The 22,164-nt window shown below is 40.5% G+C and overlaps 1 protein-coding gene and 1 long non-coding RNA gene across 2 annotated transcripts; one reads left to right on the top strand and one right to left on the bottom strand.

Moving 5' to 3' along the window:
* Nucleotides 1-14,441: 14,441 nt before the first annotated feature.
* LOC115976778 lies at nt 14,442-15,915 on the bottom strand. Its single transcript, XR_004088373.1, has 2 exons — nt 15,679-15,915; nt 14,442-14,922 (listed from the first exon to the last, which is right to left on the bottom strand). It is a non-coding gene; the product is annotated as an uncharacterized LOC115976778 (long non-coding RNA).
* A 290-nt stretch (nt 15,916-16,205) lies between these two features.
* On the top strand, nt 16,206-18,031 carry LOC115976775 (7-deoxyloganetin glucosyltransferase-like). Its single transcript, XM_031098267.1, has 2 exons — nt 16,206-16,915; nt 17,005-18,031. The coding sequence occupies exons 1-2, from the start codon at nt 16,354-16,356 to the stop codon at nt 17,934-17,936; spliced, it is 1,494 nt and encodes a 497-aa protein (XP_030954127.1). The 5' UTR covers nt 16,206-16,353; the 3' UTR covers nt 17,937-18,031.
* The last annotated feature ends 4,133 nt before the right edge of the window (nt 18,032-22,164 follow it).

Below are 22,164 nucleotides of genomic sequence, written 5' to 3'. Positions count from 1 at the left end.
ACAACCCACACTTTGTCAATCACCAAACTCACTTTGAAACCCATAACCCGACCACCACACTTCTCAAATCACCACCCTCATTCCGTTAATCTTCAACCAAAGCGCCACTTTGAACCCATTTCAACTTCACTGGTTTCGCATTGGGCTGCCGCCAGCCATGCCGTGGCAGCAACCGAATCAGTACAAGGCCGATCTGCAAGTCAAGAGTCAAGATCCAAATCAATAAAAGGCTGATCTGCCTCGTGACGGAGGTGGAGGACTGGCCAGATGGATGAGGAAGATGATGCGGCGGTGGAGGGTGTAGAGCTGAAGGCTGAAGCTCTTTGGTCTACAAATTATCTTTATTTTGATTTTTGGGGTTTCAAGGGAATAATGGTTGATTGGCTTCAAAATGGTTCAGATTTGGGTTAATCTCAAAAACAACTTGGATGTGGGCTTCGGCTATGTATGTGGGTTTTGGGAATTTGGTACAGATTAAGGTTATTTTCTTTCTACCAATGGTATTCTTTGTTGCTGGGTGTTCTTATTTGTTGAAGTTTATTGTGAATATTTTTGTTTGTTGTGATGGGGTTTTGGGTGAGTAGAAAATGACAGTTTTTTTTTTTTTTTTGGAGTTTCTTTGGTTGCTTTAAAAATTTCCCACCAAATGGAAAACTAGAACTAATTCAGTTTGAGTCACAACTCTGATTTCTCACTTCTATCGCCTTAAGTGCTTCAAAAATTCACGAAACATGGACAACTTACTTTACTCGAAATTCATATTAATATGTGAAATTAATCTGACATTATCTGGAATGTTATTTAAATGTCAAAATATAAAAGAAAAGGAAAAGAGCAACAATAGAAAAGAAGAACGCAACAAGTGTATGTTTTGATCTGGGGAAGATCATTAAGAACAAGTTTCTTACCAAAAAATAATAATAATAATAATGAAAAGTAAAAAATGTTTTTAATTAAATGTTTTTTTTTTAATTTTATTTTCTTTGTTTAAATTTTTTGACATGACTTTTTTTTTAAAATTAAAACCTTGTTGTGCCAAATAAATTTTTAAATATTATTTTAATGAACACATTAGCATCTGACACTAACAGTGCATTTCATTTGTAATGTATGACCTTTTTTGTTAGTGGAGTGACGGTAAGAACCAAAATAAAATTTTTTTTTAGGGACTACATTAGCAGCAAAATTATTTTAAAGATCAAAATAGAAATCAGTTCAAATAATTTTAAAGCCCAAAATAGAACTGAAATAACTTTTTTTTTAAATATGTCAAATAATTATAAAATATTATTTTAATGGACACATCAGCATCTAACATTAACAGTGCATTTCATTTGCCCGTATGACTTTTTTGTTAGTGGATTGACAATAAGGACCAAATTAGAATTATTTTTGTAGGAACTACATTAGAAGCAAAATTATTTTAAAAATCAAAATAGAAATCGGTTCAAAATATAAAGACAAAAAGTGTATGTTTAACTATTTAATATTCTCAGAAAATATATATATATATAATAGAATTGATATGTTTTTTGTTTTGAGAAGGTAATAGAATTCATATTTGAAGATGATAAAATATAGAGCCTGATGGGCCTACCTTAATGGGCCTGACGGATTGGAACTGTTGGGCCTGTGTAAAGATAGTCCCACGCGCTTTGAAGGCCCATCGCTGACAGACATAGTGAGGGCCCATGATCCGAAATCTCCATCGCCTAGAAAAACCCTAAGATCAAAAAAGGGAAATCCTTGCTCACCACACTTTGGAGAATTTGTATTAGAGTCCCACATGGAAAAGATTTGGAGATCAAGAAGAAAAGCCAACTCTCCACCACTATAAAAGGACTAACATTTTCGCAAATCGAGGTACGATTAATTGACCCTCTCTAGCGCTCTAGAAGTGAAGAGACGAATTCTGACTTGACCTTCGGAGAGTGTTTGGCCGGCACCACACCGGTACTCTCTAAAGGTTTTCTTTCGATCGTTCTTGTTGTGCAGGTTCGCTTTGAGTCGCGAGTACGGTGTGACCTATTGGTGACAATTTTCAACGTCATCAGTTGGCGCCGTCTGTGGGAAACGTGTAGCACTTCATCGCTTCCTAGACAAAAGAGTTACATGGTACTCACTCGCTCAATGGCAACCACGAATGACGTTCAAGAAGAAGCCCCTACGACTGCCCTTGAGAAACAGGTCAAGACGCTCGCCACAGCCGTGGAGCGCCTCACTAAACAAAACCACGACCTAGAAGAGCAGTTGAACCAAAAGAATGCGGCGTTCAATAACCAAGGAGCGGATCAAGAAGGGACCAGCGCTGAAAGGAAAAATCAGGACGGACCACAGGAGAGTAACGCCCCAAGCAGACCAGTGCGACGGGACATTAGCATCCCTTCCTTGACGGATACGGCTCCACAATCCATCATCGCGGAGATGCAGGCGATTAAGGAACAGATGGATGTAATGATGAACGCTCTCAAGGGGCGAGTGTCAAGTGATCTTGACGACCTTGTCAACCGGACTGACTCGCCATTCACGACAACCGTCAACTCCTTCCCCGTATCGAATAAGTTCCGCATGCCAAATATGGATAGTTATGACGGAGTCAAGGACCTTCTAGATCACCTAAGGACCTTCTAGATCACCTAGAGACCTTCAAGACCTTGATGCACCTTCAGGGAGTGGCAGACGCGATTATGTGCAGGGCCTTTTCTACAACCCTAAAAGGCGCAGCAAGGATTTGGTTCAGCCGGCTAGCACCCAACTCCATCAGCACCTTCAAGGAACTAAGTGCTCAATTTACTACGCACTTCATCGGAGGACATCGGTATAGAAAATCCACGGCTTGTTTAATGAATATCAAGCAGCGAGAGGAGGAGACGTTGCGGGCCTACATATCATGCTTCAATAAGGAAGCGCTCTCGATCGACGAAGCCGACGACAAGATATTGGTAGCAGCATTCACGAATGGGCTGAAGGGGGGTAAATTTTTGTTCTCCCTATACAAAAACGACCCCAAGACCATGTCGGAGGTGCTTTACAGGGCCACCAAATATATGAACGCTGAAGACGCGCTATTAGCCCGAGAAGATAGACCCAAGAAAAGAGACAGACAAGAGGATCCCCGACAGGACCAGGGGCGGAAGAAAGGAAGGATGGGAGACCGAAGGGAGGACAGACGTCCAAAACCCACGGGCGGAAGGTTCACAAGTTTCACCCCGTTAACCGCGCCGATAGACCAAGTCCTAATGCAGATTAAGGACGAAGGGTCCCTGACGTTCCCAAGAAAGCTGAAGAGTGATCCCAGCAAAAGGTCCAGAGACAAATATTGCCGCTTCCATCGTGACCACGGCCACGACACGGCCGATTGCTACGACTTGAAGCAACAAATCGAAGCCCTTATCCGACAAGGGAAGCTGCAGAAGTTCGTCAACAAGGGGAGAACGGATCAACCCCCACAAGAACAACACCCCCGCCGAGAAGACGAGCGATCAAGACCCCCATTGAGGGACATAAGAATGATAATCGGAGGAACTGCTGCGGCCGGATCGTCAAAAAAGGCTCGCAAAACATACCTTCGGATGGTACAGAATGTCCAGTTGGCGGGCACAGTGCCAAAGATAGCAAAAAGAGAAAGCCCTGTTGTTGGGTTCTCGGAAGAGGATGCACGGCGCCTACACCATCCACACGACGATGCCCTCGTCGTCAGCATGCGGACAGGAGACTACAACGTGCACCGAGTGTTGATCGACAACGGCAGCTCGGCCGATATCTTGTACTATCCGGCATTCCAGCAAATGAGAATTGATAGGGAGCAACTAATACCGACGAACGCCCCGCTCGTTGGTTTCGGAGGGAGTAGGGTATTCCCTTTGGGCTCGGTAACGTTACCGGTGACAGTAGGAGATTACCCCCAACAAATCACCAGGAACGTGACATTCTTGGTGGTCGATTGCTCGTCCGCCTACAATGCTATTCTTGGACGACCTACGCTCAACTCGTGGAAGGCGGTAACATCAACTTACCACCTAATGATCAAGTTCCCAACGGAGTATGAGGTAGGAGAGCTACGCGGAAGTCAAGTTGCCGCACGAGAATGCTACGTAGCTATGATGGAGATGCAAGACCAAATCCAGGCCTTGAACATAGAAGAGCACCGAACGATGGCAGAACCCACAGAGAAGCTGGAGGAAATAACTCTTGACAGTTCCAATCCGGACAGAACAACCAAGATCGGAACGCTTGCCAAACCCGCAATCCGTCAAGAGCTCGTAGCTTTCTTGAGGAGCAATAAGGATGTGTTCGCTTGGAGCCATGACGATATGCCGGGAATCGATCCCTCGGTCATGGTACACAAATTGAATGTATTGCCCTCATTTCCACCCGTCCGACAAAAGAAGAGAGTGTTCGCACCGGAACGAGACCAAGCAATAGCGGAAGAGGTCCGCAAACTCCAAGAGGCAAGCTTCATCAGGGAAGTCTACTATCCCGATTGACAGGCGAATGTGGTAATGGTGAAGAAAGCGAGCGGCAAGTGGCGGATGTGCGTGGATTTCACCGATCTTAACAAAGCGTGCCCTAAAGATAGCTATCCCCTTCCAAGAGTCGACGTCCTAGTAGACTCGACGGCTCAACACCAATTACTAAGCTTCATGGACGCTTTCTCAGGTTACAACCAGATCCGCATGCACGAGGCTGATCAGGAGAAGACTTCGTTCGTAACCAGCCAAGGACTATTCTGTTACAAAGTAATGCCATTCGGCCTGAAGAATGCGGGGGCAACATACCAAAGGCTAATGAACAAGATGTTCGCGCAGCAAATCGGGAGGAATGTCCAAGTCTATGTCGACGACATGCTGGTGAAGAGTCGGAAGGAGGAAGACCACCTGGAAGATCTTAAGGAAACATTCGGTACGCTTCGATCCTACAACATGAAACTCAATCCGGGAAAGTGCGCATTCGGCGTAACGGCAGGCAAATTCCTAGGGTTCATGGTATCCCAGAGGGGGATTGAGGCTAACTCGGACAAAATCCGAGCCATAGTAGAGATGGCCCCCTCGCGAAATGTGAAGGAGATACAAAGCCTTAACGGCAAGATAGCGGCATTAAATAGATTCGTGTCGAGAGCCACGGACAAGTGCTTGCCCTTCTTTCGCACATTAAAGAAATCCTTCGAGTGGAAGGACGAGTGTCAGCGAGCGTTCGAGGAATTAAAGGCATACCTATCTTCACCACCCCTATTGAGTCCCTCGCAACCTAGTGAAGAACTTTTCCTCTACTTGGCTGTCTCCTCTGTCGCCATCAGCGCGGCCTTAATTAGAGAAGAGGATAATGCACAGAAGCCTGTATACTACGCCAGCCGGGCGCTCCGCGGTGCCGAAGAAAGATACCAACCTATGGAGAAACTCGCTTTTGCATTGGTCACGGCGGCTCGCAAGCTCAAACCCTACTTTCAAGCCCATACCGTGAACGTAATGACCGACAAGCCCTTGCGAAGGGCACTGAGTAATCCTGAAGCCGCAGGTCGACTGACGCTGTGGGCAATAGAATTGAGTGAGTTTGATATCAAGTACCGTCCATGTGTGGCCATTAAAGGACAAGCTGTAGCCGACTTCATAGCAGAGTTTACGCGTGACGAGGACAAGGGGGCAGAAGAACCCCCCCAGTGGAGCATCTACACCGACGAATCATCCAATAGGCTAATTGGAGGGGCCGGCATAGTATTGCTGTCACCTGAAGGAGACAAGATCGAATGTATGGTCCGTCTCGACTTCCCCATCACCAACAATGAAGCAGAATACGAAGCGGTGGCGGCAGGACTCGACCTAGCCAAAGCCGCCGAAGCTGAAAGTGTGGTCGTTTATTGCGACTCTCAAGTCATGACCAATCAAGTAAACGGAGATTATGAATGCAAGGGGGAAAGGTTGAAGAGATATCTTGATCAAGTAAGGGCGAGAGTCAACGGGCTAAAAGCGATGGTCGTCCAAATCCCCAGGGGAGAAAATGAGCTCGCCGATCGGCTAGCCAAAGCCGCTTCAGCAGAACATATGATGACACCGGGTAATGTACTTTCCTTTGTTCAACTCTTTCCACTAATAGACCCCGACAACATGCAGGAGATACGCTCCGAAAGAAACTGGACTACACAAATAACTTCATACTTGAAGGACGGGTTACTGCCAGAAGAGAAGGAGGCAGCGAGAAAGCTAAAAGTCCAAGCGGCAAGGTTCGTCTTGATAAAAGACATTCTTTACAAGAGAGGTTTCTCCCGCCCTTATCTAAGATGCCTCGGGGTTGAAGAGGCAGACTACGTAATGAGGGAAGTACACGAAGGGATATGCGGGAACCATTCTGGATCGCGGTCGTTGGTGCACAAACTGGTACGAGCTGGGTATTACTGGCCAACCATGCAGAAGGATGCCGAGTCTTACGTTAAAAGCTGCGACAAATGCCAGAGGTTCAGCAATTTTATCGGACAGCCAGCTGAGGAGCTGACCCCTATAACGACTTCATGGTCGTTCGCTCAGTGGGGACTAGATATCATGGGACCTTTCCCAACGGCGGTAAGGCAGCTAAAGTTCTTGGTAGTGGGTATTGACTACTTCACAAAATGGGTAGAAGCGGAAGCCTTGGCCACCATTACAGAAAATAACATTAGAAGTTTTGTCTGGCGGTGCATCGTATGTAGGTTTGGTATTCCTAGAGTCCTTGTCTCAGATAACGGGAGGTAGTTCGACAACGGCCACTTCCGGGATTTCTGCACACAGCTAGGAATAAAAAACCATTACTCATTACCCGCCTATCCTCAGGCTAATGGCCAGGTTGAAGTCACGAACCGATCCCTGTTAAAGATTATCAAGACTCGGCTCGAGGGGGCAAAGAGCATATGGCCCGAAGAATTGCCGAGCATACTGTGGGCATACAGGACAACGGCGAGGACTCCAACAGGAGAGACGCCATTCCGACTGACATACGGGAGCGAGGCGGTTATCCCAGCAGAAGTTGGGCTCACAAGTTACAGGGTTCACAACCATGACGAAAGCAGGAACGACGAATCTATGAGGCTACAGCTGGACCTGATAGATAAGGTAAGGTCGGTGGCGGAGCAAAGGATCGCTAGATACCAGGATGGCATGGCCAGACATTACAACTCCCGGGTCCGACACAGAAACTTCCAAGTAGGAGACCTCGTACTCAGGAGGGTCATAGGTGCAACTAGAGACCCTACACAGGGAAAACTCGGCCCCAACTGGGAAGGACCTTATAGAGTCACGGCATGAAAAAGAAAAGGAACATACCACCTGGAGACAACAGATGGAGAGAAGATACCGCATTCATGGAATGCCGAGCATTTGAGAAAATACTACCAGTGATAGTAACACGGCGAACGGCAACCAATTTTCTTTTTGGCTTCTTAAGTTTTTTATAAGTTTTTCTTTTAACTGTTTTTCTTTTGCTACAATCTTGTCGTGCCTTTTTTAAGCCCAAGGGGGCAGGCACTTTTCCTTTACGCATCTCTATAATCAGATACAATTATGATCTTCTACTTGGATGTCATTACAATTGTCCACAAAGTTAACGAAAGCTAGATAAAAGTCCACGAGACGGACGAATACAAAATGAAGTCCACAAGATGGACGGAGCATCCCACAGGGATGACAACCTCCTACAAGGATGTTCACTTTAAGTCCACAAAGTGGACGGATACAAAGTGGAGTCCACAAGGTGGACGGATCACCCAAAGGGTGACGGCTTAAAGTCCTCGAGGTGGACGGTTATCCTACAAGGATGTCCACTTTAAAGTCCACAAGATGGACGAATACAAAATAAAGTCCAAAAAATGGACGGATCACCCACAAAGGGTGACGGCTTAAAGTCCACGAGGTAGACGATCATCTTTAAGTCCACAAGGTGGACGGATACAAAGTGGAGTCCACAAGGTGGACGGATCACCCAAAGGGTGACGGCTTAAAGTCCTCGAGGTGGACGGTTATCATACAAGGATGTTCACTTTAAAGTCCACAAGATGGGCGAATACAAAATAAAGTCCACAAAATGGACGGATCACCCACAAAGGGTGACGGCTTAAAGTCCACGAGGTGGACGATCATCTTTAAGTCCACAAGGTGGACGGATACAAAGTGGAGTCCATAAGGTGGACGGATCACCCAAAGGGTGACGGCTTAAAGTCCACTAGGTGGACGGTTATCCTACAAGGCTGACCACTCGAAGTCCCACGGGACAAACAAAAGTAAGTCCACAAAGTGGACGGCTCGCCCTACAAAGGTGACGAATGCAGTCCAAAACGGACGGATGAAATAAGTTCGAAGGTTGGACGAATCGCCCCCCAGGGGTGACGAATATAGTCCGATCAGACGAGCCATCCCACACGGATGACAATTTGAAATCCAAAATGGACGGATCTCCTAAAATGGCAAACAAAGATCATAAGTCCAAAAAATGGGCAGATAACGGGATGTTTAAATGTTGACGGACCATCCACGTGGTCGGATAATATATCATCCAATTGAACAGATCAATCAAACACTAAAAATAATAAATCTGCAATGTGGACGGGTTCCATACGACAATAGAAAGCATAGCATTAATAAGCTAACAAAAAGCCGAGAAGGCAAACGTTTAATACAATAAAAAGAGGATGGACTGTTCTCAAAATAAATATATAAGCCAAAAGGGGACGGATCGTCCTAAATGTAAGTTACATGAAAATTAATCTACTTTCTTCGGCCCAGCAACTTGGACATCCTTCGACGGAGCAAACTCTCCGTCGCCCTGAACAACATCTTCCCCAAAAAGGTCGTCCGTATTTTCTGAAGCGACGGGCAGAGCAGATGTCTGATCTTGATCACTAACGGTTATCATGGACACGTCCAGATCTGGGTAGGCCTTTTTTATCTGACAGAGTGCATCGTCAAAACCTTGAAGGAACGATCCCCCCAGCTCCTTCAACAAAGCCTCAGAGTCGCGATACTCATTGACGGCATCCTCCCTGGCCTGACGGAGTTTCTTCTTCAAATCCTTTACCTCATCTTCTTTACCCTTCAAGGCCTTCCCAGCTTCCTCCGTCCTCTGTTCAAACTCTTTCCTGGTCTTCTCAGACAGGTCGAACTTGTTCTCCATTATGGATTTCCACTTATGCAGTTGGCTAAGCTCCTCCTCCTTCTGCTCAGCCTTTGACCGTACACGTTCCAGAGCCGCTTCACGGTTGAGGCAGCGGTCCATCAAGCCCTTCATCATAACCAAGGACTGAAATAAAAAAAATTAAAAGGGTGTTAAATAGAAAACTAAGAAGAGTGGACGGACATACAATGACGGATAAAAAAGGTTACTTGTGCAACGGCAAATAACCCCGTCTCCCCCATTGCCTCCGTCGAATGATTCCCCAGATCCTCGTAATCCTCTGCGGAAATTATCGACGAAAGCTTCTCCAAAGCAAACTTCGAGTCGTCACGGAGAAGGGGAGGGGGCTTCTCCTCGCTGACGAGTGGGGCCTGCATTAAGCCCTTACCGGATCCATGTTTAGCTGGGGTGACGGTCTTAGCACCCTCAGCCATCAAGCCCACAACGGGTTCCAATGGAACCTTCGGCTGCTTGTATGGACGGTCAGACTTTGGCGGCTGCTTCCTCTTAGCCGACGACCCCGGCACCTTGGGAACCACAATCTCACCCGTCTTCTTTTGCTCGACGGCTAGCGATTTTATCATTGCCCTTCTCTTTGCGTCGTCCATTTCTGCAATACAAGACGGATGACGATGTTTTCTCAAATTGAAGGCTAATTTCAAGAGTAAAAGTTGACAGACTAACGTTTGTGTATTCTTTCGTCGTATCTAATAGCCTCTTGGGTGGGCTCAGGACCGTCACAGTACCAATGAATGGTCTTCGGATTCACCAATTTAGCCCAGGTCCTTTCCTCCGGCTTAGTTTTTCTGCAAACCTTTTCAAGGAAACTAAATTCCTCGAGGCTAACTTGCGGGCGCTGTCTACCTGCAGAGAAAGACGATTAAGATATACACATAAAAAGGGATGGATATGAAAAGCATTGCAAAATTAAGACGGGTGCATACACGATTGATTTATCACTGCCCAGGTTGTGTCAACGGGCAGGTACTCCGTCTCCCCTGGACGGTTCATCCATCTGTCACCCTCCAGGAAGAAGTAACGACTCTTCCAGTCTCTATTTGAGTCTGGGGTCTCAAAGATCACCTTCAACAAGGGGCTCCGACTAGCAAAACTATACATCCCCCTTGACCCAGAAATCTCGTCTGGACGGTAACAGTGAAGAAATTCACGGACCGTCAGTCTCCTTTCTCCATTCGACATTGCACCATAAAGAATCTCCATGGCTATGAAGACCCTCCAGGCGTTAGGAGATATCTGTGTGACGGACAACCCTAGATAGTGCAAAAGTTCCCTATGAAGTGTAGAGAGCGGGAACTGAAGTCCTGCCTTCAACGCCTGCTCGTATACTCCGACACCTTCTACACCTTCATAGTAACACTTCTCCAACACATAGGGTAGACGGATGGAAACGTAGTTCGGGATTTGGAAGTTGGTTCTAAGAGTGCTGAAATGTCTCTCCCTGATGACGGATGTGAACCTATGCACTGTCCACTCTGGCAACATGATGAACTGCCTTAGTCCATCAGCACCTACAACGGACTCCAGTGCTTGATTCTCGTCGTCATCAGAACCCTCTATTTCAACTATCTCCACATCCTCATTTGTTGAGGACGAAGAGGAGGCAGACGGACTCCTATCTTCGCCGGGGCTCTCTTGGTCTTTATGACCGGACGGGTATACATCTTCGTATTCCGTCCTGTCACGAACCACCGACTGGTTACTTGACGCACTAGACATTTCCTACAATTGATGATGAAACCTAAGACTGACGGGTTTGAAAGCATTGACGGGTATAGTAAGCCTAACAACAATGCAAGGACGGAAATGTAACTTGATTATGGTATTAAAGTAAATACTTACCACACTTGGCGGAGGATGGGTGACGGTTGTTGTAATCGGTAGATACTCGTCCTCGATGGAGTGCTCTGACAAGGTTAACGGCTTCGCTCTGACAGACGATTTCTGGTTGAAAATTGTGAAAATGGGAGAGTGAGGCGCCTTATATATATATATAGGAGATGCACGGAAGACGAAGCGACGCTTCGATCCTATACAACGGCCATTCAGAGATTGACACGTGGCATGCTCAATAAATGTTGACAACCTGTCAATACGCATCAACAGATTGTACCCTTCATGTAACTGTCAACTTGATGAATCTTCTTCTGACGGGTTGATCCATCTGGAACCGTCATCCTATCTTGCATGAATCCGTCAATTAGTTTAAACCTTCTTTTTGGCCGACGAATCTCATTCCATCATAAAAATACCCGTCATACCCCTACGTTAGGATCGTCACCCCATTGATCCTTTGACCTAAAAGCGGACGGACCATTGGGGTGAAGGGGGCAACTGAAGATGATAAAATATAGAGCCTGATGGGCCTACCTTAATGGGCCTGACGGATTGGAACTGTTGGGCCTATGTAAAGATAGTCTCACGCGCTTTGAAGGCCCATCGCTGACAGACATAGTGAGGGCCCATGATCCGAAATCTCCATCGCCTAGAAAAGCCCTAAGATCAAAAAAGGGAAATCCTTGCTCACCACGCTTTGGAGAGTTTGTATTAGAGTCCCACATGGAAAAGATTTGGAGATCAAGAAGAAAAGCCAACTCTCCACCACTATAAAAGGACTAACATTTTCGCAAATCGAGGTACGATTAATTGACCCTCTCTAGCGCTCTAGAAGTGAAGAGACGAATTCTGACTTGACCTTCGGAGAGTGTTTGGCCGGCACCACACCGGTGCTCTCTAAAGGTTTTCTTTCGATCGTTCTTATTGTGCAGGTTCGCTTTGAGTCGCGAGTACGGTGTGACCTATTGGTGACAATTTTCAACGTTATCAATATTGATGCTTATAAATAAATAAATTGATATTAATGTACGTATTAAATAATAATACTAAAATAGGTCTAAAATATATAGTCTTAGTCATTGTACTTGTAGTGTTCTGATATGTGGACAGAGCACACAAATTGAATAAGTATTAAATAGTTAGGTATTGCACGGTGTGTAATTCTATTAATATAAACCGTCGATTTAATCTAATGCTTATAAATTTGACACCTCGTATAAGACACCCTGGCGATCCGCGTGATTCACTTTTGCCTTTCCCTTCTCTATTCTTTTGTCTTCAGTTTGTCCAAATTTCAGAAAGAAACAGTCTCTCTCACACCCATTGCCGAATCTCCATCACTGCTGCTAGCCACCGAGAGTCCCACATCACCACCACCGGCGGTGCATTCCGATGTGACCCTCTCCTCTCTTAAGATTCTCTCATCTCACTCTCTAGCACTTTCTCTCTCTGTTTTCTTGTTCTCTAAAGCCCAGCCGTGATGGAGCTTCTCATTGCACCCACACCACCGCTGTTGGTGGTGCTATCATCGCTAGCCCCCTTTCTTTCTCTCTATTGTCTTTTCTCTTATATATATTTTTTTGTTTCTCTTTTTATATGCTTTTTAGAGCTGACAGAAATTTGGGTCTCATTTTGTTTCAATTTTGTTAGTTTGATGGCTAAGTTTTCTTGTTGAGTCTAAAGCTTGATAATTTTGCTTGGGTTTGAAAATTGGGGGTTTTTGGCATGGCCTAATGTGCATTGATTGAATGAGAAGTGCTGACAATTTAACAGGTTGTTTTGGTTTTGCGGACCCCTCCTAAAGACTCGGTTCTAACTCTAATTTCTTGCCTCTATCTTATTGTGTGTTTACTGATTATTCTTTTTATTGTTTATATTACTAAGTCTCTAGATTCTTGTGGGATTAAGATTCTAAATTTTGCTATTTGGGTTTGGTTTGCTTTAATTGAGGTGGGATTCTGCTCTTTCATTTCTTCTTTGTCTAGTTATTATGTTTTGTTCTTTACAGTTGCTTATTGTCAAATAAAGATAATTTTGTTGATGCAATACCATTTTTTGTAGTTAGTTTATGTATAATTTGATAATTTCTTTCATTTGTTGTAAAAAAAATGATGTGGGAAGATGCTTTTGGTTGTGTATTCAAGCTGAATAATTATTTACACGATGACATCTTTTTGGTTAGTTTATTAAAGAATATGGGATTTTCTTGGACTGATTTTTGTTCCACATTTGGATTTTGCTCTCCATTTGGTTTGAAACAATTTTGTTGATACTGATGCTTGTAACTGCTTTTTGGATAGTTTTTGTAACACCTTGATTATTGTCAAAAGCTATGATTTAGTATCTAGAATAGCACAAAAATGAAAAAACATTTACTTGTGAACTGCAGAAAGTGATATGCTGGTTGCACTTTGCTATTGTTTTAGCAAATATCTAATAAGTGTGTCTTTACTTTTGTTCTTTATGCTTTTAGATAGGATCATACATTGAAGATTTTAAGTGCTCTTGGTTGGTAGCAAAAGCATTGGATCTTAGCAATGAAGAGTTATAAATGACCAAGTCAAAATTCATAGCAAAAATTGCACGATTTGTATTAGAAATTGCAACTGAGGTTGGAGACTTGAAGCATGCAAGACTTTTTCTCTCCTTATTATGTGAGAATTATGAATTATGATGGTGGAAAATTATTTATTGTAACTATCATTTAATGATGTTATTATGACCTTGTAATCAAAGAGAATATCTCAATGGAACTCTTGTTATTAAGATCAAAGCGTACATTTTAATAAAGTTTTGTTTATTTTGAATTAAATTATTTTCTTGTCTACTTCTCTCTTGCATCAATTGATTGTAAGACAGGCCAAGCATTCTTGGAAGACTTGTGATATTTGATATGTAATCTTTTCTTTCTTTTTTTTTGGATAAATTTGATATGTAATCCTTGTTTTCAAGTTCTCAGGGGCATATATTGAACTTGATCAAGAAGTTGTAAACTGACCAAGAAGTAAAGCACTAATATTATGTTGCAAGAACTATTATCAAGGTTTCAAATACAATACAATTATCTTTTCAAACTTCACAAATGACCAAGTTAGAATCAAACCTCCTTTATTGCTAGTCGGAGCTTGAATATAAATTTCAAAGTAATATATAGCTTGAATATAAATTTCAAAGTAATTTATCTTAAATTTACCAAGGATTAGAACACATAAAGCCTAGAGAAAGAATTTTTTGATAAACAGAAAAAGAATAGAAATAGGCATCAAGCAAACTTCATTTAGGACAAGTAGAAGCTTGACCATGTAGATAAAACTTAAGAAATTGCATGCAGAGTTTCCTTTTCTCCAGTGGACGCATTTGAAATCTTACAGAAGAATGAGCAACAAAAGACTAGTGTGAAGCATTCAATAAGAGAACATGAGTTAGCCAAAATAAATAAGAGGTGAACGTGAGTGGAAACTGTAATGAGATGCCATAGAAGAAGCAATCCCTAATGATAAGAGAAATACAACTAATCATGTAAAATGACTTTCCAATGTAAAGTAAAAAAAAAATACAACAAAATAGTGTGTACCATGAGTTGTATGAATGTGTCTGTATACATTGCATATACTCATTACTCATGAAAACAAAATCAGCTACAACATGAAAAATTCAACAACTTGTTCAACAATTCAATTATACAATAGCAACAACTAGAGAAAAAAAGAAAGAAAAAAAGATAGACTCCATGGACAGTGGCGCAAAATCCTTTGAAAGACCTCTCTGACTTGTCATTCCAAGGACCTCCTTGATGGCGGGATAAACTTGGGAGAGCTTCTGCACTTTGTTCCCCAATATCAGCTTCCTTTTCTTCTGTAAGTAGGAAGTGAAGGAAATCAGCCAATTTGGAGAGTAGCCTGATGTATTTCTCAATTTGATGAATCTTCCTCAAGACTGCACAACATGCATAGATAGAAATAGCTTAACATCATTTCAATTTTTCTAACACATATTTTCACAAACATCTTCCGTGCATTTTCAAAATCAACTTTAAAATAAAACATGACAATGACCTACTGCCAATTGCCAAACCCAAACCACAATAGTAACAACTTCTCATCCCTGTGCAGGCCCAGATTGATTTCAATGAAGCATTTTAAATTCTGATTTTTAATTTATTTGTTTCCCTACGTGATTGATTTAGGAATGGATAATAGTTGAAGCTTAAAAAACAAAACCAAAGGTTAAATTCATTGTTTCTAAGCTTCCTGACCAAAGGTTTTATAAAATTTTAAACCCAAACCAAATGGTTAAATTACAATTAGAAGGTATGATCTTTGACAAAGAAATCAAGGAAAATGGAAAATAAATAAATAAAAAGTACCTAAGCATTTCTGAGTAGTAAAAGGGACGATCAAGTCATATGTAGCTAGAAATCTATAAAATTTTGCCCTCACCAACAACAAGGTAGCAATAAAAGTAAGGTCCATTTGCAAAGATAACTTAGGGTAAGAATGATTCTTATATAAAAATTATAAAAAATAAAAAAAAAAAAAAAAAAAAAAAAAAAACTAACTGGAAAGAAAAATCGATATGCATCAAAAGGTCATATATAATGATAAAGGTCACATGTAGTGTCAGTGCAAGGAGAAGCTTGGCCAGAAAACAAAGAAAGAAAGAGCAGAGAGCTAGATAGTGAGATGAGAGAACCTTAAGAGAGGAGAGGGTCACATCGGAGAGCACCGCCGGTGGTGGTGATGTGGGACTCTCGGTGGCTAGCAGCAGTGATGGAGATTCGGCAATGGGTGTGCCAGATAAAGATCAAGGGTAAGACGGTAAGAGAGAGAGACTGTTTCTTTCTGAAATTTGGACAAACTGAAGACAAAAGAATAGAGAAGGGAAAGGCAAAAGTGAATCACGCGGATCGCCAGGGTGTCTTATACGAGGTGTCAAATTTATAAGCGTTAGATTAGATCCACGGTTTCTATTTATAATGTTATATTAAAAAAACAAAAGAAGTAGAGTTTGTATGTTTGAATGATGTTCACGTGGCTTGTCAGTGACTTGTCACTTGTCAAGCACACAAAAGGAAGAGAAACGATATTATAAGATATAATGAATGGACATATACGCTTATTATGTGATTGTCGGTAGTCATTCTTTATTAAGCAAAAAGAGAAAAAGTTGTCCATTATTTGAAAGAGTCTCATATGTTTGGCGTTCAAGGAAGGAAGAGAAAGAGTCAAGGAAGGAAGAGAAAGAGTCAAAAGAGCAGTCTCATGTGTTTGGCGTTCAAGGAAGAGAAGAGTCAAAGAGCAGCGGCTGGATATTTCTCATATGTTTGGCGTCCAAGGAAGATAATGTATATATTATAAGACTAGGCATATGCATTTTGCACTCACACACACACACTACAGAACGAAAGAAATGGATTCAAAGACACAAGTAGCTGATAAGCCTCATGCAGTTTGTATTCCATTCCCAATTCAAAGTCACATGAAGGCAATGCTAAAGCTTTCAAAGCTTCTCCTCCATGAAGGGTTTCACATAACCTTTGTGAACACTGAGTTCAACCACCAACGTTTTATGAAATCCAGAGGTCCCAATTCCTTAGATGGCTTGCCTGACTTTCGATTCGAAACCATCCCCGATGGCCTTCCTCCATCAGATATCAATGCCACCCAAGACCTCCCTTCTCTTTGTGAATCCATTATGAACAACTACTTCTTGGCTCCATTTTCTGACCTCCTTGTAAAACTCAACAATGCAACTTCAGATAATCCTCCAGTTACTTGTATTGTTTCAGATGCTACTATGCTATTTACAATTACTGCTGCTCAAGAATTCAAAATCCCTGTTGTGTTGTTCTTCACTCTCTCTGCTTGCAGCGTAATGGGTCTTCAGCAGATTCCTTCTCTTAAGGACAAAGGCATCATACCTCTTAAAGGTATAACAAAAAGTGTAAAATCCAATTGAAATCTTGCATTATTTTATTGTAATTAATCATTGTATGCTGAAAACTTTTTGTCTTTGCAGATGAGAGCTATTTGACAAATGGGTATCTTGACACAATTATAGACTGGATTCCTGGAATGAGAGACGTACGTTTGAGGGATCTTCCAAGCCTTGTACGAATCATTGATCCAAATGATATTATTTTTAGATTTGTGATTTATGGAGCAGAGAGAGCTCCTAGTGCTTCAGGAATTATTGTTCACACATTCGATGAGTTAGAGCAAGAAGTTTTGCATGGTCTCTCTACCATGTTTCCTCATGTATATGCTATTGGCCCTCTAGAACCACTACTTAATCACTTATCCAATGATCATTTGGAATCAATTGGGTATGGTTTATGGAAGGAAGAAACCGAGTGCCTTAATTGGCTTAATTCAAAGGCACCAAACTCAGTGATATATGTGAGTTTTGGTAGCGTAGCTGTCATGACACCATCGCAATTGGTTGAAATTGGTTGGGGACTTGCAAATAGTAAGCACCCATTTTTGTGGATAATTAGGCCTGACTTAGTTGAAGGTGGATCAACGATTTTGTCACCTGAGTTTCAAGAGGAAATTAAAGAGAGAGGTCTAATAACTAGTTGGTGCCCTCAAGAGGAAGTGCTAAACCACCCTTCAATTGGAGGGTTCTTGACACATAGCGGCTGGAATTCAACCATTGAAAGTGTATGTGCAGGAGTGCCAATGCTTTGCTTACCATTCTTTTCAGATCAGCAAACGAATTGCAAGTATACTTGCAATGAATGGGCCATCGGCATGGAAATTGACTTTGATGTCAAAAGAGAAGAAGTAGAGAAGATGGTAAGAGAATTGTTGGAAGGAGATAAGGGAAAGAAAATGAAGAAAAAGGCCATGGAGTGGAAAAAATTGGCCGAAGAGGCCACATGTCCACTTGGTTCCTCATCCATTAACTTAAAAAATTTAGTGAGTGAAGTGCTTTTATCAAAAGGCTAATGTACCCTACTACTTTCCTTAAGCTTAGGATCTATTATATCGCTTGTCTTTAGACTCTCTCAATTTGATCTTCCTTTTTTAAAGTTATTTTTTTATATTTTCTTGTTTTTTCTTGTTTATGAGGTTTGCCCTTTGTTGTTTCTGTTAATGTTAATGTTTGTTGTTTTTGTTAATGTTAATGTTTTTTAATATTAAACGGAAGGTATTATTTAAGATATAGACATTTAGATTTACTACAGTGGCACTCTCTGACTGAACCCAATTATATTACATCCTTAACATAGCATTGAAAAACAAAAGGACACTGGGAAAAATCAATAGTTCTACTGCTTTGATCTTTACCCGTTGTTGCCAAAATATCAGTGCCCTTGATACCATATTTTATTGGCTTTTAAATTTTAATGGAATTTAAGTCTTGTATAAAGAGATTAACCAAATTTTATCCACCCAAATTTTTTGTTGATTTCAATAAATTTTGAATGGATCAACCATATTTAATTGAGATTTACCTGAAATCCGACCATTTGAATCTTTAATTGAAGTAATTTGGTCTTGTATTAAATATCGTGAAACCCCCTTCAGTCAAAAGTCAGGCTTGAAACATTCACTACTACAATTTTCTATTGAAATATATCATGGATTTTTCTTTTTTCTGAAACATTGTCATGGATTTCTTTGTGGCTTGGCTGATCCCAAAATTTTGGACAAAAGTTAACTCTTAATTGTCTTATTTTTATTTTTTTTTAATTATATAATTTGATAGTTATAACAAAAGGTGAGGAGAGCCTCGAACTTTAATTCTTTTAATAAAAGATATGTAATTTTTATATAACTAGTTGCTAACTATGCACAGGTTTATATTATATTTGAACTATTCCCCCTTTTTTTTGTGAGGACATTGATATTTTGGATGAACATTTTTAGTGAAAAATTGTTCTCCAATTTTGCATACCCTAATTAAGGTTGAAAAAAAAAGGGGGGGGGGGGAGAGAGAGAGAGAGAGAGAGAAGAATCAGCATCATTCCACTACAGAGAAATACATTGTATAGACTAAAAAGGTGAAGGAAAAAGCAGAGTATTATAAAAGACATAAGATAAAGTTCTCTAACTAATTTTGCTGTTAAACACTCCATGTCTCCATAGCACGTACGAATCCATGTCTAGACATTTTTAATGCAAAATTTTCTTCACTTTTGCTTACCATGATGTGCTTAGCATAAAAATAATAATAAGCATTCTACAACAAAGAAATGCACGGCATGGAATGAAATGGCAAAAAAAAAAAAAAAAAAGTTTATTACAACAGTCATCGGATAAAGTTCTATTTTGATTCGAACAGCCTCTTCTTCAACTCCTTGATTTGTTTTCTCAATGTTTTGATTTGATCTTCCAACCCAAACATTTTATGCTCATATGAATCCAATCACTTCTAACCACAGTTTACCTCTTTGTAATTTTCCCAACCATATAAATGAAGAAACTACACTGATAATATTTAATTATATGGTAAAATACAAATTGATAACTTAAGAAAAGAATATATTCATGTTAGCCATTAGCACCACAGGAAAATGACAATATGAGCAGTGCAGTCCTTGTAATCAAAGAAGGGAGATGCTATAGATTAGGAGTTTCTTGCTTTCAATTATTATAGTGTTAACCTAAAAGAACATACTTGAAGACTATTTATCATGTAAATATCTCAAATAGAAAGGATCATGAAAGTGATGATCTGAAACAACACAATTGCGGAAGAGAAAGATGTGCAAGGTTTGCCCGAAATTAGCTAAACATACCATTTCATTTCTATTATAAATCTCAACCACATCTTACATGAAATTCACCTGAAACAAAAGTAGCCAAAACAACAAAAAAATTTACAACCCATAAAGCAAATGCACCACACACACAATGGCACAATATAATTCTAACCGCAACAGGAACAGGAGCTACTCAGCATTGGTACGGGTACCCCTCACTTACAGCTTCCCAAAGCCATAATGAGTGTGACTATGCTTTATTAATATGGAAAAAAAATTTCCAAAGCCAAAATACCCACTGCAACAAATTATATATCTTACTTATTATCATAAACACTTCAAATACAGGGAATGAAAAATGGATTTCAACCTCTGATTTTTTTTTCCCTTTATGCCAGGTGACTGAATATCATGACTTCAAATAGTAAACATGAATTGAAAAGCATAAATAGATTATGTTACAATACAAAATACTTAAACCCTTTTTACATGTTTAGATTCAGTATGAGAGATGTTGTCACACCAAAAGCTCATTCTTGCATCATATTTCAACTCACTCAAAGTTCAGTGCTAAACTTCAATTCTTTAACCAAACAAACAATCTTTGAATCACATCAAATTTTAGGGAAAATTACACTTTACCACCCTAAACTATGCACTAGATTACACTGTGCATCCTAAATTATCCAACTGCACACTTTGCACCCTAAACTATCACACTTATCACACTTTGCACCCCGGTGTTATTTTTTCTATTATATTTAACAAAATCTTGTTGCATGTGATAAACACATGCTTCTTGCTTAGGTGGAACAAAGTTAAAACACTAAAAACACCCTTCTTCAAAATCAATTAAAACAAAACCTATCCTCTTCCCCAGATTCAGTTTCAAAATATTTAAAGTTACCTCTCTGATTCCATGGCAGAATTTATTCACAGTACCCCATCCACCTTCCCCGAATCATTGTTTGTTTTGTTTTCATCATTGGACAGACATTACAAATGCTTCCTTTTGACCCTCAAAACTAAGCCCAAATTGGAAAACTGAGCCACAGAATGTATTATTGATATATTGAAAAACTATACGGAAAAAATCTTCAAAGATTGACCTTAACCCACCTCAAATGGAAGAATGAGCTATATTAATATAAAAAGAAAGAGAAATATTATGGTCTGTGTGGCTTCAAAAATAAGAAAAGAGCCTTTCCACTGATATGAGCCTTCAAAAATAAGAAATATTAAGGATTCCTTTGCGCCAAGGTCCTTTTCAAACGCAAGCAACAAGATTGATTTTAAACATTTTGAAACTGAATTTGGGGAAGAGGATGGGTTTTGTTTAATTGATTTTGAAGAAGGGTGTTTTTAGTCTTTTAACTTTGTTCCACCTGAGCAAGAAACATGTGTTTGTCACATCCAACAAGATTTTGTTAAATATAACAGCAAAAATAACACCGGGGTGCAAAGTGTGATAAGTGTGATAGTTTAGGGTGCAAAGTGTGCAGTTGGATAGTTTAGGGTACAAAGTGTAATCTAGTGCATAGTTTAGAGTGATAAAGTGTAATTTCCCCCAAATTTTATAGAAAATTAGTTCCTTGTGTTTTTCAGTTTCGTCCTTGAAATTTCAGGTCTTAATAACTCCCTTTCTACAATGACTAATAATAATTTTTAAGCTAGTTACTCTCCGTTAGAAGTAGAAGAAAACAACATTGTACTATGTTGTTACCAGCTTAAAAAGGTCATCATCAAGTGATTTTCCATATTGTATAACAAATGATAACTCCAACCTAGGAATCTTAGGTCGAAATCTCAATTATATTAAAAAATAAACCAAATAATCCTAAAACCAAATAAAAGAAACACTCCATTATATTTTTTAATGGACCAATAGTCAATAAGTTTTAGCCCTTAGTTGAAACTCTTAGGTTACTCTAGATCCCAAATTCATCAATGGCTTGTTATCAAATAGGATTATAGAAATAACAATAAAATTCTACAAAATCCTAAATATAACTTCTCTTTAGACACTAAAATGATTAGAAAGAAGAGATTTTTGTCGAAACTCTTAGGTTACTCTGACCACCTCATTGCGTGATGCCCAAGAACAATTCTCTAGGGAGAAGGCACAATTGCAATCTGATATTTCAAGTTTGTCAGAAAAGCAGACCTTGTTTGATGCTACGCTCAAAGAATGGGAATTGAGAAGTGGATCATTAGAAAAAGAAATAAGGCAATCTAAGGCTGAGAAAGTAGAACTGAAAGGTTTGCATGTTGCCCATGAGATGGCTTTGCAAAGTGAGATCAATCAATTGAAGGATGAACTCATTGAAAGGAGGGAAAATGTGGAAATTTTGAATAAAGATTTTGTCGGACTCAAACTGAAATTTGATATGCTAATGAAATCCAAATTTCATTGGGTGAACCCTTTGCATAGCAGCATAAGCTTCCATGGCAGAAAGCCCTGGAAAAAA

This window comes from Quercus lobata, chromosome 2, assembly GCF_001633185.2.
Source record: "Quercus lobata isolate SW786 chromosome 2, ValleyOak3.0 Primary Assembly, whole genome shotgun sequence".
NCBI lineage: Eukaryota > Viridiplantae > Streptophyta > Magnoliopsida > Fagales > Fagaceae > Quercus > Quercus lobata.
Note: the sequence above shows the minus strand (reverse complement) of the source record. Positions and strands in the feature narration are given on the sequence as shown.

Coding starts and splice junctions, on each gene's coding strand:
- LOC115976775 (XM_031098267.1), top strand. CDS start 16,354: ATGCATTTTGCACTCACACACACACACTACAGAACGAAAGAAATGGAT. Junction 16,916..17,004: donor AGGCATCATACCTCTTAAAG/GTATAACAAAAA, acceptor TTGTCTTTGCAG/ATGAGAGCTATTTGACAAAT.